The 16,392-nt window shown below is 46.5% G+C and overlaps 1 protein-coding gene across 1 annotated transcript in view; it reads right to left on the minus strand.

Moving 5' to 3' along the window:
• Positions 1-608, minus strand: part of LOC135914212 (uncharacterized) — a 58,921-nt gene extending 58,313 nt beyond the window's left edge. The window contains exon 1 of the mRNA XM_065446963.1: positions 388-608. Within this exon, the coding sequence (XP_065303035.1) occupies positions 388-462 (75 nt within the window). The 5' untranslated portion in view covers positions 463-608. The remainder of the gene's footprint in view (positions 1-387) is intronic.
• Between the last annotated feature and the right edge of the window lie 15,784 nt (positions 609-16,392).

Raw genomic sequence — 16,392 nt, forward strand, 5'->3', positions numbered from 1 at the left:
GGCGCCGGCGCGATAGCACCACCGACGAAGAACGTTCGCGCGATGCTGAACGAAAACTACAATCGCGAGCCCGGGCACCTCTGAACGAACAGCGACGCCAGACTCGCCACCTCCCCCCCCCCCTTCTTAAAAAAAAAAACACAACCATTCCACTCTGTGAAGATGGAATGGCAACGAAAGAACTTTGCTTTTTGTTTGAGAGCTTTGACTGTCGTCAGCTTTCGCTGTCATTCCATCTTCACAGAGTGGAATGGTTGTCATTTTTTTTTTCAGTGCTCGTGTACCTTTTTTACCCTCCTGTCTTAGTTACGATTAGCACTGCAGACACTCGACGGTGCGCCTCCGGGCCGCGTGCACGTGTGAACGACTTTTTTTTTCTGGACTCACCAAAGTGTAGACTCCGCACACGAAGCTTCCCTTGCGCACGGAGAAGAAGCAACAGCACGATCGCAGGATAGCCATGTCGGAACAAGGACGACAGGCCTACTGTCTTCAAGACGCTCCGGGGAGGAGGGCAACGCGATTGGCGGCGGCGAAGACAGGTACGGTCTCCGAGAGCAGCCCGATGCTACCGCTTCGGCGTCTGCCGGGCGACTCACCAGAACCGATGCTGAACGCCCAACTCATATCGGGCGCGCCGGCCGCGGACGCGGCGCTCAAACACCGGATGTCGCGGCGATCGCGTGCTCCTCCTCCCCTTCGCTCGCTTTCCCTTCTCGCTCCCCCATTTCCCCGCCAAGTTGTTGCGCGCTCCTTTCTTTCTTGCGCTTCCCCAAGAATGAAAGCGATGCTGTACATATTGTCACTGACACTTAGTTTGTGTGTCTTTTGAGCGCGTTTCGTTTAGTTCTGTAAAACCACACGCGTCAGTGAACTTGCCGCAATTTCCTCCTTTTCTTCCCTCCTCTCTCTCCCTGTGATCTTTCTTTTCCCCTTTCCCATTCCCCCGGTGTAGGGTAGCCAACCGCACGTTATTCTGGTTAACCTGCCTGCCTTCTACTTTTCTGTTTCCTTCCTCCTTTCGTTTAGTTCTGGATGCTTTGTGACTTCAATGTTGATATTGCTTTACACCCCTAAAATAACTACACCTCTAAAATTAAATAAGGGCCTAAATCGGTCTATGATTCACACTCTGAGGTGTAAGGTTGTGTGCGGCCCTTTCACAGCTTTATTCATTTTGAGGGGTATGAGTTACATTACAGTGTAGGAACCGACTTTACTTCGCTTGGCGTTGATCTTGATGGCTTGTGCTGGATGGTGTCTGTGTGTGGGGGGGGGGAATGGGGAGGGTATGTGCTCCCTGCTCACCCCTGCATTCCTCGAATCGAGCGTTATGGTTTTGACATTTGATAAATCGCATATTTGAGAAAATCTATCAACGCAACTTAGAGATAACAGCGAAGGCCTCCAATGGAACGCGGACACGTATTATTTCTTTTAAACTGAGGTGACCCGAAACAATACCAGGAAGGATTGTAGCTACCTATAGCAAGGTGCCTGAAATAAGGCAAAGAATTATTCGCAATATACAGCACCTCCAATATCGGAAAGTCAACCACGAAGCATGCTAATAAGAGTAAACGAGACCTTCCGATGTATTCCGGGATATGCGATATCAATATCATATACAATAGAACCTCGTTAAGCCGTACCCGCTTAAACAGTAGTTTCGTTTTAAAAGTCAAAGTCAAACCATCACTGAGCGGCCATTGAACACAATGTGTTTTGTATCCGCATAAACCGTACCAGCTTATTGCGTACGTATCGGTTAACACGTAGTGTTTCCACTTTTCGTCGCGCAAACACGGTGGTAAGTCGTCTCCATCGGGTGGCCCGGTAGAACAATGAGCCTCAGAGATCAGCGCCCAAGCGCTCTTTACGTTTGTGCGTGAAGCCACACCAACATCATTTCGGTGCCGTGCCAGAGAGCGCTGTGGCGTCGTGCAAGCAAGAGCTCGCGTTATTGCCGAAGCTCGGATAAAAAAAAGACTGCGGGTGCTCAATAAATAAGAAAAGTTAGACATCGTTCGTGCTATTGAGCGTGACACGAAGAAGTCGGCACTGGCACGAGACATGTCTTCTACTGTTATTTACAGTGTGTGGCATTTGGAACGCGAAGAAGTTGCTCGGCAGCGTTGCTGTGACCGCGAAGAGATGTCGGCTACGAGGTTCAACTTTTCGCCATCGTTGCCTCTGTTGCCGAATTGTCGGCTAGCGACAGTGATGAGGACGACACGGGAAGTGACAGCACGGGCGATTCAGGCACGACAGTGGCAGAAGCTGCGCGTTACGTAAGCCTCACGAATGCAATTGTCGCGACGAAAACAGCACCCCTCAATGAAAAAGGAGCCCCGCGACTTCAGCAACGCTACCGCGCCCGTGCAAGGAGAATATGCAACGCCAACGAGGAATCTTCAACGCGAGCGTTTGCCGAGAAGAGGGGTTGGCTGAAAAGCTGGCTCGCAGCTTCAGTAAGTTTGAGGCCGCTGTCGTCGCTACTAGGCCGCCGCGGCATCAATCGAAAATAACACTTCTGTCACGCGACGTGAATAAATACTGCATGTATTTTTCCCTTTTCATCACACTATCTCCGAGTTGCATTTGGACAGTTAAGTGCACGATCTCATGCTATTTCGATTAAGCAGTACTACCGTTTAGTACATACTTTTTCCGAGCGCCGGCCAATTACGCTTTAACGAGGTTCCGAGAACAGGCACCACTATGCACGACGCTGAGTTTCAGAGAGCCGAAGAGGCGCATGAAGTGGCGACATGTCCGAAATGGACAGACGCACAGATCAAGCACACATACAGATACCAACGAAGAAAACTGCCTGCAATGAATACAAATAAATACAGAGGTTATGATGATACAGGTGTGAGATAACAGGCGTACACAGGTAAAAGCTGCAGTATCGCCCACAATACGAAGCAGTGACGCAATAGCTGACGCAATGTTATGCGTGGTAAATATTGCACTGTTTCGTTTGGTATCGGCTGGAGCAAATCATCAGCGTGCGCGCGGAGCAGTCTCCTTTCTCCATTGTCAAATTACGCTATGTTGCCAAATTCTTCAATGGCGGCGTTCTGAGCCAATCAGAAAGGCCGTAACAGCCCTGTGACCCAATTAGAACACACAAGACGGTAACGGTGAAGTACCTGATTGTGGTGTAACTCGTGGGAAATGTAATACACTTACTATTATGAAGAAAGCCCTGAAGTTATTCATACAAAGTGATGGTCACGGCCTTGCTCACTTCAATGAATTCAAGTACCTCGGTGACCTGTTTATTTCTGATATTAGATAGTGCAGACACATCAATCTGATATGTTCCAAGGCAGTGTGCAAACGAACCTTCTAAACGGGTTTCTAAAACGAACCTTCAAACACGCAAGAAAAGTGAGCAAAGTAACAATTTAGAAATCCTTAATTATGTCTCTCCTAAAATATGCCGCGGTCGTTTAGCCTCCGCAACGTGAATACAACATTGCTAAGCTCGATATTCTGCAGAAAGAAGCGATGCAGTTCATTGGAACTCGTTATGACAGGCCATTGTCAGCTTCATCACATGCTCAAAATTTATCGCTTCCCTCGTTGTTGCAAAGGCGCACGCGAACGCAGTTGTACCTTACATGAGATTATGGATGGTGGCATCCGTATCGAAGCAGCCATTTCATTCATCGTGCTACTTAATATTGTTGCATTTAGGTCTGCTTTCCTATACGTTAAATATCCCCCCCCCCCCCGCCCTCATCGCAGTTTAAATTTGGAATAGCCTAGACGACGGATCCTTGCGTAATCTGTCGTGTTATCGATTCGCGAGAGAGGTGATGAACAATGGTTTCCCCTAACAATTATATTGTGGACGTTCTTCTTATTACTGTTTTTGCTGCGTATTAAAATTTTTGCACCACTCCCGCAAAGTCTCTCCCTAAGGACAGCAGTACCAGTGAAAAAACTAATAAATAACTCAATAAATAAATATCCTTGTGAAAAGGAGTATACACCACGAGCAAACGCGACATCAAATCCTTTATTTAATTTCATACTGTTTTTTTTTCTTTCAGAAAGGAGGCCATCTTGTCGACAACGCTCGCTAGAAGGGTGCGCAGTATCACTGAACGCTGTATCGAAGGAATACAAACCACAGTACTGTCACATCTGTGACATTGACTCGATCTTCCTGCAACTCATATACCAACATTGATTATGTACCTCTACGGACACTTTGTACGTTATAATTACCATTGCCTTCGATTTCTCTGAAAATTAACTCAAAAGCGATGCATAACATATTCATCCTTGGTAAAGCCGGATGCATGCAGTACTTTAGTGTGGTTTAAGTATATTCTTGTCGTCAGCTTTCGGGAAAATTTACACTAATTTGATTTGGACCACTGCATCGTCTCAAAGAACGTACGAGGGCGAATCAGAAGGTCTTTGCTCCTATTTTTTTAGAGAAAGTACGGCTGTAAATGCGAAGTCAACGTGTCCGTTCCCAGCGGCGGACCCTTCTTGGACCGGCCCGTAGCCTTAACTGCCCGTAGCACCGCGGCGTGGCGCTGCTAACAGTTGTTTGAAGATGGCGGTTGTGCTTCACACGTTCACGGCGTACGAGCAACAAAGTACGATTCGTTTTCTGTGGAGCAACTGCGGACGAACGCCGATCAAAATTTGCAGCGAAATGCAGCTCACGTATGGGGAAATATGTGTCGCTTTGAGAAGTGTGAGGCGGTGGTGCTGAGCATTCGCAAAAGGCCTTGAAGACTTGCACGACAATGAGCGTTTGGGGAGGCCTCGTGCGTCGCTGACTGATTGACAACGTGGGACAGGGCATCTCAACTTTAGGGCTGCGATCGGACAAATGTTTGAACCGGCGTGGGGACTATGTGGAAAAAAGTGTAAGGTACCTAGAATAGTGCTTAATATTTGTAATTACCTGTATGTACCTTATTGCGACTAGTAAATAATAGGGGCAATGACTTTCTGATTCGCCCGCGTAAAAGACCTGAAAGTTTCGTTTTCAGTACCACGAGTTTACGTAGGAATTCAGAAGACAGCGCTGACATGTCAGCCTACAGCATGGTTTCATTGCATCTGATTGTGTATACTGCCAGATGCCCGAAACACTGCAACACGTACTGTGCGACTGCCCAGCATATATGCTGGAGCGAAGGACGTTAGACAGTTTCCTAGCCAGCGTTGGCAGACAACTACTGTCGGAGGAAGCTATTCTCGGCCCATGGCCTGACACTGCAATTTCAATGCGTGCCACAAAAGTATTGTTGAAGTTCCTGCAGGATACCAAGCTCGACGAGCGGCTCTAGCGAGGCAACTGTCTCATGTACATAAGCACTCACCACTTCTCTTATCATCATCATCCATCCCAATACTTTCACTCCCCTTCCCTCTTCCCCAGTACAGAGTAGCAGACTAGAGCGCACTAGCTCAGGTCGACCTCTCTGTCTTTCCTGTCAATAAATTCTATTCATTCATTCATTCATTCATTCATTCATTCATTCATTCATTCATTCATTCATTCATTCATTCATTCATTCATCAATCTCTGTTTTCACGCAAAAGGCAGTGGTTCTTGCAAAAACAAACATAAAGAGACGCTTACTCTCTACACGTATAGATGGAGATGCTGCCTTCAACATCTAACCGTGATGCCTAAACGACAAATCACTTTTTCGTGTTCTCATAATCAACGTCATCATCATTAGGTCCACTCAAGAGTAAAGGCATCCCAAGAAATCTCCAATTGCCCCTGTCTTGCGCCAGCTGATTCCAGGGGCGGCGGTGTGGAGTGGAGGTAGACCATCGGGTTTCTATGCTCTCGACATACGAGTCGATAATAAGGGTCGACTTGAAATCCGACTTCTATGTTGCCGAGCTGCGTTCATGTCTGACAAGGATAGAAGGGCGTACTTAAATACAGAAGCAAAGAAAACAGCTCCTTTGTTTCGTGGGTCCCACCGCGTGGCAGGCTTCCGACGAGCAGTCGATCTCTCGGACTACCGAAAGCACGCCCGCCTTCCCCTTTCCGTCCGCCGTGATTTTCAGGCGTAGACACGTCGTGGCGGAACGGAGACACTTCGGATCCACGTCCGGCGAGCGTATTGTTTTTCTTGACCAGCACCGGAAATTAGAAGCCGCCCCAAAACTGCTCTCCTCGATTGCGCTTTGGTTTGACAGATGCTCTACAGTCACGCCTTCCTCCTCCTGTCTCTTTCGATCTGTTGAAGAGTTACGACCGTTTAGGTTGGAATTTAGCAACTGAGAAAAAAGTGGCTCTTTTGCTCATTTCCTTGGTATTACGACACGCTCTGCGAAAAGCTTTTTATTTTTTTTCTTTTATTTTTTTTTGCTTTTGATTACTCGGTGTGCGCTCTTAGAATGACCTCCTAAAAAGAAAGAGAAAGGTTCTTAATTGTTATGTTCCTCTGTCTGCCTATAAATGTTTTTCTTTTCTTTTCTTTTTTTTGCCGTAAGAAAGAACAGAAACGCGTATCTGCGTGTAACATAAATGCATGATCAAAGTTTAAAAGAGACAATGACTTAGCAGCCCCGACTTTATAACTGCACTAAGCATTTCCATTGCAATGTGTCCCTTCACATGACATAGCAAACTCAGTCATACAACCGAACGGCTGTCTACATTGGCAATGGTTTGATTCACCCACCGCGCTAAGTGGCTACGGCGTTGAACTGCGCAGCTGAACACGAGGTCGCGGGTTCAGTCCCTTCCACGGCGTCCCCATCTGATGGAGGCGGAACGCAAGCGCTTTGTATGTTTATTAATGCGACAGCGTTAAGGAGCTCGTGTCGCAGAAAAGCCGATGTCGTCGGCGTTGGCCGTGAGCGATAAATCCCAGCAGGCACTTCATGAATAAAAAACAACTTGCAAGATGGCCTGGGTGGGAATCGAACCAGGGTCTCCGGAGTGTGAGACGGAGGCCCTACCACTCAGCCACGAGTTTTTTTTTTCTTTATTGCCTGTTTGCAGCACAAACCAATAACACATTCAAACGCTAAAACATGTCAACCACACTTTGGCTAACATTATATATTAAAATCGCTTCAGCTTGATCAGTTCATCAAGAATAGCCACCCACTCGGGAGGCTCACTCTGGGCACGATATATTTCCCGAATATACGCGACACTTTCGATGAAGTTTATTCTCGACGGACGGGTATCGACATCCGAGTGTCGCACTGCCATTCTCGTTTTCCACAGACTGTGGAGGCCAAGGAGCATAAACATATCGTACGGAACTCCTCCTTCGTTATCGGTTGGCAAATATCGAATACCAAGAGGTGTAATCGGTAGTTCTTTTTTAAGTGTACGTTGTAAGACATCCCAATGAAATATTGGATCCCAGCAATCGATGAAAACGTGTTCAATGGTCTCTGGCTTTTTACAAAGTAAGCAGTTTACTGTCCATGGCACATATATTCCTTTTTCGTCTAACCATGTTTTTACGGGTAGCGTGTTTGTGTGTAGCTTAAAGAAAAACGTTTTTTGAGAGGGTCTAACTGGCATTTTTTTCACCCGTTTCAGTACATCATCTCCTTGGCCTCCCCAGTTTACAGACCTGTACAATGGTATTGGCAACATTGTATCAACTAAGTCTTTATACAGTGTTTTTCTTGTCACAGAGCATAGATATTCCATGGAAAACCGCACACGCAACATACGAACACTCAGCCACGAGTTCAATGCTTCAAAGCTGTACAGAAGCGTCTCTAGTGAATGCGGTGTTGCCTTAGAAACTGGCTGTTTCTAAGGCTCAGGCGTGCGTCGCTTGCTCAGGCGCACATTTCGTTGCCGCGCCGAACGCGGCGCTGCTCGACGCTCACCGCGTCCGATGCGGGGCGCGTAGTCCCTGCGCCGTAGACCACTGTCTTACACCCCTTGGCGGGTCGACGGGAACGCTGTCGCGTTCCACTCTTGAAGGCGAAGCTTAAGCGCCCTCCAATTTTTTTCCACTCGCCATAATCCGTTTTTCAGCGCTGCCTTGCTCAAAGATGTTGCGAAACCGCTTGTCTGCTGTGCGCTGGGTGCGCATTGAAGAACCTCAGGTGGTCAAAATTCATCCGCAGTTCTCCACTAGGCCACCCCTCATAGCCAGTCCATCGTGCAGTTTCGTAACATAAAGCCCCGCTGTTTTTGAATGCTTAGACTGCTGCTCGCATGAATGCCACTGTGCACCGCTGTCACTTTCTGTCCCTGCAAGCTGGCAAATTCATCCTAAGCTTTATTTACTTTCCGAGGTTTCGAGCGTGCTGTTACGAAGTGCCGTGATGTTAAAAGCAGCCGTGATGTTAAAATGAACCGTGAAGTCAGAAGTCTGTAGCCGTTATGTTTAGAAGACGGTGATGTTACAAACAACCGTGATGTTACAATGAGCCATGATGTTACAGGAAACCGTGATGTTACAAACAGCCGCGTTACAAGGAACTGTGATGTTATCAGGATACCCCGATATATATCCAGCTCGTAACTGCTTAGCGGAGCAAAATGTACTTACAGTCCTGTTCTTGAAGGAAAAGACAGAAAGCTTTTTCAAAGCTACTCGACAATTTTTTTTCTTGCTTCCTTAAACCTCAGTTTTGTTTGTTATTTTACTACTAACAAATAATACGTTCCAACACCTGAAAGATATTTCTTGTTTTCTCTGTTTCAGTTCTCCAAAATCATCAGTAAGTGTCATACTGCCTGGATGTGTTTGGTGTTCTCACGGAACACCAAAGCCAGTACCACCTCGTTACTCTGTAATAAAGCTCAAACCATGTTCCCTACAGCACCGGCAAAACTTCGGGGGCATAAGCTGCGCACGGTGCAGAAGACAAAGACGGTAGCGCTGACCCGGCGGCAATGCCGGGCCGCCAGTAGCGCAGCATGGCTCTGGTGTTGAGCATCCTGGAGCCTGGAGGCGCCAAGGGTTTATATATATAGACCCCCGCTATTACCACCCACAAGTTTAATGCAAAGAAAAGAAAGTTAAACTCCGATTACGTTAGGCAGGCGCTGAATAAAAAACACTAAAACAAAAATCCGCTCAGGCTTAAGCTAAACCTTATTTAACTTCAGTTTCATTTGTATTAACAGGCACAAGAAATGAAATGCTCATGAGCACAAGTGCATTGCGTGTCTTTCATCTTGGATCATGCAGCAGGGGAAGGTAATATATGTATTTACAGGAAATGCATATATCTTCCGCACTAAAAAAAATACTCTTAGTCTGAAGCTTATCCAACAAAACCAACGCAACACATAAATGAAAGAGGCTTAAATGCTGCACGCAATTTAGCTATACACCGAATGACATTGTCGCATCATGCAAACTGAACACGCACGCACAAGGCACCAAATAAAGCACACAAATAAAGCACACACAAGCTCTGACAACCTCGTCAAACAACACTTTCTCGTTTCTTTGCCAATTCGGTTTCTTTTATAAACGATATTCGCGCGATCAACAAGTTGGCTTATTACGTGGCTAAAAACGACTCGTCGACGGCGTGTTTGCGTCCGACGCAAAGAAAAGCCCTTCCAGAAAACCGCGTAGGTCGCTCCTAATCCACCCGCTGTGCAAGACATCACGAATCCTTTTAGCAGATTCGGGACACTTGCAATGCCTTGATCTCCTCCCCACGCGCTCCAGCGTCGTTGCTATACGTGAAGGTCGCTGACAAGGGTGTGTCTCTGCCGCTACCAACGTGACTAGCCTGCTCATGTTACAGATATGCCCTTCCATTCCAGCCGCATGCGCTTGCGAAAGTATGCGGATACAGGGTATAAAAATTGTTGTGTAAGAAAGAAATATGAAGAGGACCAGGATTGTCGTCTGAGAAAAAAGGCGAGTTAGAACTACGACAGAAAGAAAAGAAAGAAAGATGCGGTTATGACCTGACGCTAAGTCTCACGAAAGTTAACTACATTTGACCCCAGCGAACTCTAAAAGAGAGCTAAATTTGTGTGCCTTGTCCATGTAACTTTCGTTACATGGGCATGGGAATTCGTCGCTGGCGGTCGTTTACGCAGGCAAACAGTTAGCCCACAGACGCATCCGTTTCGCCGGAATTCTGCTTGCCCTCATAGAGGTCACAAATGGCTCGACACAAACTTCAGTCTACTGTATACGGATAGGGCAAGCACCAAAAACAAACTAATTTTTATGCATAGGATGGCTCAACTATACAAGGGACAGCCGAACGTTCACTCAGTCCAATATGACATCACAGATGAAAGTGCTCTTCACCGGGGAGGCGTGGAAGGTATAAGCCTACAAGGAGGTTGGAGAGATTAAACAAAATTGCACAACATTGGGTATAATTGGGAGGGCTTTATTTCTACCCTCTGTCGTCGTCAATGACACCACCAACTGAAAGGAAAGGCTCGGTTTTAAAAGAGAGAGAGCGAGAGAGAGAGAATTAAATAAAGGGAAAGAAAAGAAGGGAAAACCGCAGGGGAATATCTGGTTTGCTACCTTACACTTGGCAAGGTAGGATATAGAGGGAAGGTGAATGGCTATTGTAGAGGAGGAGAGCAACACCATAAGAGCTAGTATAACGCATACGCGAAACCGAAAGCACGCTGAAGTGCAGCGGTCGTTTGCACAGACCAGCTGTTAGAATTAAGGAACAGCGCCATCATCTGTACTGAGGATCGGTGAGACCAGTTTTGTAATAGCTTCTTTTGCACGCGAAATAATGGTAGCTTGAGAAGCATTACGCTAGTCGAGGAATGCCCGCACTGCGCTCCGTGTATCGAGTATATATACCTGCATTGCACTTTGAGCTGTCATAGTGTGCTGGCTATTTAGAAGCACATTGTAGCAAACAAGATCGTTATTTTTACATGTCTTAAAATGACTTGCCGAGGGCCTAGTTACTCTCCACTGAAAGCAGAGCTTGTCTGTCTGTGTTCATTTGCGGTGTGTGTGTGTGTGCGTGTGTGTGTGTGTGTGTGCGTGTGTGTGTGTGTGTGTGTGTGTGTGCGTGTGCGTGTGCGTGTGTGTGTGTGTGTGTGTGTGTGTGTGTGTGTGTGTGTGTGTGTGTGTGTGTGTGTGTGTGTGTGTGTGTGTGTGTGTGTGAGAGAGAGAGAGAGAGAGAGATACCGCCCCTGGGCTCAAGCTAGACGTGTTAGGCAAACAACGGAAGATGGTGGCAACGAGAGCGCACCACAGCATTCACATTTGTTTTCACATTTAGTTTTGTGTTCTCTGTGTTGAAATGCGCAATTGCGAGAAAAAAGAGGAAAAGGAGAAATAGCAAACTGCAGGATTTTTTGCATAACGCGTGTCTGTTGAGCCCTGTGGGGGTATATTGAAGCAAGCACGAAAGTCCACGCATGCGTGTCATTTTGTCCTTTATTTTTGGTTCCTTTAAATAAAAGTCATTTGGTAGTCAAAGCTCTGTGTTCACTTCGTCCCTGTTGTCTTCCAGTCGCGCTGCAGTTAATAATGATCGCTTAAGGCAGAGTTTAGGAACGCCCATACGATGCATTCATTCTGGCGTAAAATGTCTCTTCGAGCGTGCGTAAAACGCGGCGTGCGCAGTCGGGCTGCTTACAAGGCTTCCACTCGGTTCCCTAGTGAACAGCACTGTTATTTTTCCGTCAGTCGTCAACCTGTTCAGAATTTCAATGTACCTCGTATTTTGATTGGAACATCTCAGCGTGCAGGTGTTGTTCTCGCCCGGGCGATCACGTATAACAATACAATTTCGTCGTTACGTCGAGAGCATATCGCACGACACGAGGTCACAGAGCACGCATTCACTACCGTTCTGGCGCTTATCACCTTCAGTTAGCGTTAGAAAAATATCGTCGTGGAGCTCTATCCCCGCTCGTGGAGCTGGTACGCCGCGCTGTCAACGTTCATCGTCGAGCTCATTGACAGAGCCCTGTTTTGGGAGCGTTTTGAAAGTGGTGGTGTAAGTTTGTAAACATAACGCACCAGAACGACGAATGGTGGAAAAAAAACTATTGAGCTGGTGCGCTTTCATATTCAATAAACAAACAAAACAAAACAAACAGCGCTAGAAGACAGAAAGAGTGCGAAGAAGAGCGGAAGCTCGTCTCGTGTTTTTCTCTGCCTTATGCTTCTTATAGAGCTGTTTTCATGAACAAAAATTACAATACCATGCTTGCTTCTACCAGCTTAAAGAACAAAAGCATATTGGTTGGGATATAAAAGGTGCACGCCTAGAAACAAGGTGCGGAGAAACGCTAAGCGATGGGAGATTTTTTTAAAATTCGTCAGAACCCAGCTCACGATGGTCATCGACAGTACTACGAAAGCATTGAATCAATATAGCGACTCAAGGTATTGCCACCGCCGAAACGAGTTGTAGTTGAGGCGCTTACTGCAGCTACCGCGAAGCATGCGCGTGGCCTCCTAAATGCATGGCGCGCCCAAGGAGGTTTTACGGAAAATCCTAGAGTGGAAACTCCCGCAGATTCGTACCAGCAGAGGTGAAGCCAGCGCTTTCCCTTACTTCGTCGTTAAAAGCGTGCTGAACTAGGCGGAGAAGAGTGGCAGTGCAGCTGCTCTTGCTCTGTGGTAATTGATTCTCGAGTGATTGAAAAATAAAATCTTGTTCCTTCGGGCTAGAATATTGCCACTGGTTTAGTCGCCTTACCACGATCTCCCATACAAGTTTTCAAAGCGTTCAATCTTAATCCTAAAACGAGTGACACCGACAGACACATCAGGAATCATCTGTGCGACAAAATTGGCCGTGTCAAAACCGCTGAAAGCGAAAAGGAAACGCTTCCGCTACTCCCCCCCATCCTAACATTAATCGATTCCCTTAGTAAGATGGCGGCGCCCGGGTTCTCCTTCAGGGCACCATCTCCACTCCAGCATTCTTCTTCTTAAACCTCCTTGGGTGCGCCGCTACGTGCCAACGCTTGCAAACGCGTCATGTGGAGCGTGGGATGCGCTATTACGTGGCACTTCTTGCGCATGTTTCAGTTCTTCGCTGTGCCCAGGATCATTATTATTGCGCTGTTTTTAATTAAATTTCGATTCTACCCACTAATTCAAAACATTCGTAAATATCTGAACAGTATTGGCTACATTCAACAGAAATTTAGACTATGAATATTCCACTCGTTACTTGAGTTTTACATATTTAAACACCGTTATAAGAATTGGCACCTTCGTCATGACAGTTTACTGCTTTTTCTACTTGGCAATACCGGAGCTTCTATAGAGGGTCGCAAAATATCAAAGGCAACAGTAGTTCAACTTCTTCGGCTACTTGAAACCATAGAAGCTCCTGCCTTGTTGAAGATGCACATACCATCAGGCTGCAGTGTCTGTTTGATGTGTCTAAGCTGCAGCAGACGCTAACTTGTTTCCCGGTAATTGAAGCGGAAGCTCGGCACCTCGAGTCATTCGGCGACCAGATTTATACGTCACTCACTGCTGAGATCCGGAGGCACTGAAGGACAAGCTTGTCTTGTCTCACGGTGTATACGCGTAAATCCTCGCTATACATCCCATATTCTCCCGTGGCGCTATGTCGCGCTATCTTCTCTCCTCGTACCGTATCCAAAACACGTAACGCTATACACCGAGACATTAATAGATCATCGCTTCCGCGTCGTCAGGCGATCCGCTTATCTTCTTAGCACTCGATATAAGCGCTCGGTTTACGAGCTGAGCAGGCGACGGAGCCCGTTGCATTAGCGCTCGACGACGCACATCGGTGTACGCATCTACGGCGAAGCTGTTCACAGCATTCTGTCTTCATCGGCCCCGTTTCTTAACGAGTTTAAATCTCGTTTATCGCTCACAACTCGGGAACACCGTATCCGAATTTTACCGAAGGTTCTAATGTACGCGAAGTGCCGTCGCAGATGCTCCACAGCAACGAGTGAAACTTGACTATCGTACGACGCTTCCGGCTCGGGAATCTGTTGAAGCAAACGGAAGGAAAAAGTAAAAGAGACTCGCACGCAGTCCGCGCGATACGTTTAGAGAGTGCCTGTAACTTGTTCATGCTTTCGTGAAGCTCGGCAGCGTGGTCATTACGAAATAGCAGTCACGAAAGAGGTGCGCATTACAAAAGCACGGAACGCCTACCTAGAGTTATGAACAGATAATTAATGTTTTGCGCGTGTTTCTTCTCGTTGTCGGCTGGACTCATCCTTTCAAGTTTATCTTTTTCAGTTGGTCTAGCCAGCGGAGAGTAATTAGGTGAAGTTAGACTATTCATTGGAATATAGATAGACGGTAAACGAATAAAAAAAAATGAAAGATTAATTACCCCGAATTGAGTTCTGGAGAGGGTGGTCTATAGTCAGATGGACTCAGCTAGCCATTGTGTATGCCTGGAATGATGTGAAAGCAGGCTCGATTATTATTATTATTATTATTATTATTATTATTATTATTATTATTATTATTATTATTATTATTATTATTATTATTATTATTATTATTATTATTATTATTATTATTATTATTATTATTGACACGGGGCGGTGGGAAGTGGTCGCCTAGCCTGCTTGAGTTAAACATGCTTTTCATTCTAGCATTTCTGCATACATAACCTTAATATTTCTTTTCTCTTCCTCAAAACTTTTCTATCTACCTTGTACTTTAAGCAGTGCGATAAACCATCGCGGTGTCTACGAGTAAAGCCTCGTTAGATATGTCACTGCAGGTAACTGTGCGAAAGCGCTAGCAAATTGAGTTTCTTGCCTTGCTAGCTATAACGAGCGTGTCTACCGGGTGCCTCCGTTTTTACTGGCTTAACAAAGAAAATGCTCCGAGTACAAGGACAGCTTGCATGCGCCTTTCCGGACGCAGGCTCCAATAATCTGCAAAAGAATGGCGAATCAGACAAGTTGTAGCTTATCCTTAGTAGCAGCGCATGGATTAACGTACACACAGAAATAGTAGAGAAAGACGGAACAGCGTGTGTCCCGTCTTTTTTTTTCTTTCGCTGCTTTCGTTTTTTCTGGGCGGCGCTGTCATGGATAAGCTCCGATAATGGGTGTAGTGGCGTGCTCCCGTATGTCTGGTTGCAAGCGAATGATCGAAGACACGTGCAACCAAATTTAAATAAACGTGAACGAAATAACGAACATGTTTCCAATCGTAATTGGAATTGCCACTGAGTAACAGCAAGAGCGCATAACGAAGTGTAGTTGCCCTTCGAGAACATTTACGACTGCTTCCATGGTTTTCTACAGAACAAGAACTGCACTTTACTCGAGTGGCACAGTAATAGTTGATCTCACACTGTACCAAGGCAACGGGGAGGCGCAATCCGCGGCAGTTTTTCTGCTTTCTTTGGATGCAGAAATGACGACCTAGTAAAGGAAATAGCACTAGTATAGCGGCACAGGTAACGGGAAGCTAGTCTTTCCACCCTGTTTAGGAATGCAAATCCCTTCCTTCTTGTTCCCCAGCGGTTCCTTTTGGGAGCGCATTCACTGCCAAACGACTCACTGAGGTTTTCTTGTATCGCAGCGTCGTCAGTGCGTGCAAAACCTCTAGAGTATACAGCTCTCGCTTTCATCAAAGAAACTGCCCCCCGATCGTTGCACGAGCAACGATCGAAAGCGTCCGCCTTCTTGGTTGGTCTTCCACGCGAGCTCTTGATGGTACAGGCCCGAATGAATGTTGACTTCATGTAGATTACGACGCCGAGATTTGTTCAACCTTATTTGAGAGGTCGTATAAATTCATAATTCAGGAATAACTGCTACAGCATATCGCTAACCTCGTGAGCTTTATGTGCTGCTTTGCATGAAATGGAAAGGTATCATCCAACCGAAAGGCAGCACAATGCTACTAAGGAAAACCCTTGACATTCACCAAGTCTTTTGCTTTCCGAATTGGATGGGCCGACGACGCCTCGTGTGATGACTGTGGTAACGAGGAGACTCTTCAGCCCCTTCTCTGTGGCTGTCCTCGCTATGATTTACAGAGACGATCGCTCGCAACCGCGATAGCGCGCTTTGAACGAAGACTTCTAACAGAGGAACTTATCTTAAAATGCCGTCATCACAAGCCACCGCAGCAGAGGGCGACGAGGGCACTGTTGCAGTTTTTAAGGGCAACAGAATTAGACAAGCGGCTGTAGCCTGAACAGATGTTGATAGTGCTGCAAGTGTTACTGTGCTGTGCGGTGACAGTATGCGGTGACAGTGACCGATTGTGATTGTGAGTCTATGCTCCTTTCTTTCTCTATCTCTACTTTCTTATCCCTTTACCTCCCTCTCCTCTCTTTCCCCAGCGTAGGGTAGCAAACCGGATCTTCCCCTCTGGTTAACCTCCTTGCCTTTCCCCTTTCCTCTGTCTCTCTCTCTCTTGATATGGTGGGGATTAGAGGATTGTGTAAAGGACAGTAGCAGATGAGGAC

Source organism: Dermacentor albipictus, chromosome 3 (assembly GCF_038994185.2).
Source record: "Dermacentor albipictus isolate Rhodes 1998 colony chromosome 3, USDA_Dalb.pri_finalv2, whole genome shotgun sequence".
NCBI classification, from domain to species: Eukaryota; Metazoa; Arthropoda; class Arachnida; order Ixodida; family Ixodidae; genus Dermacentor; species Dermacentor albipictus.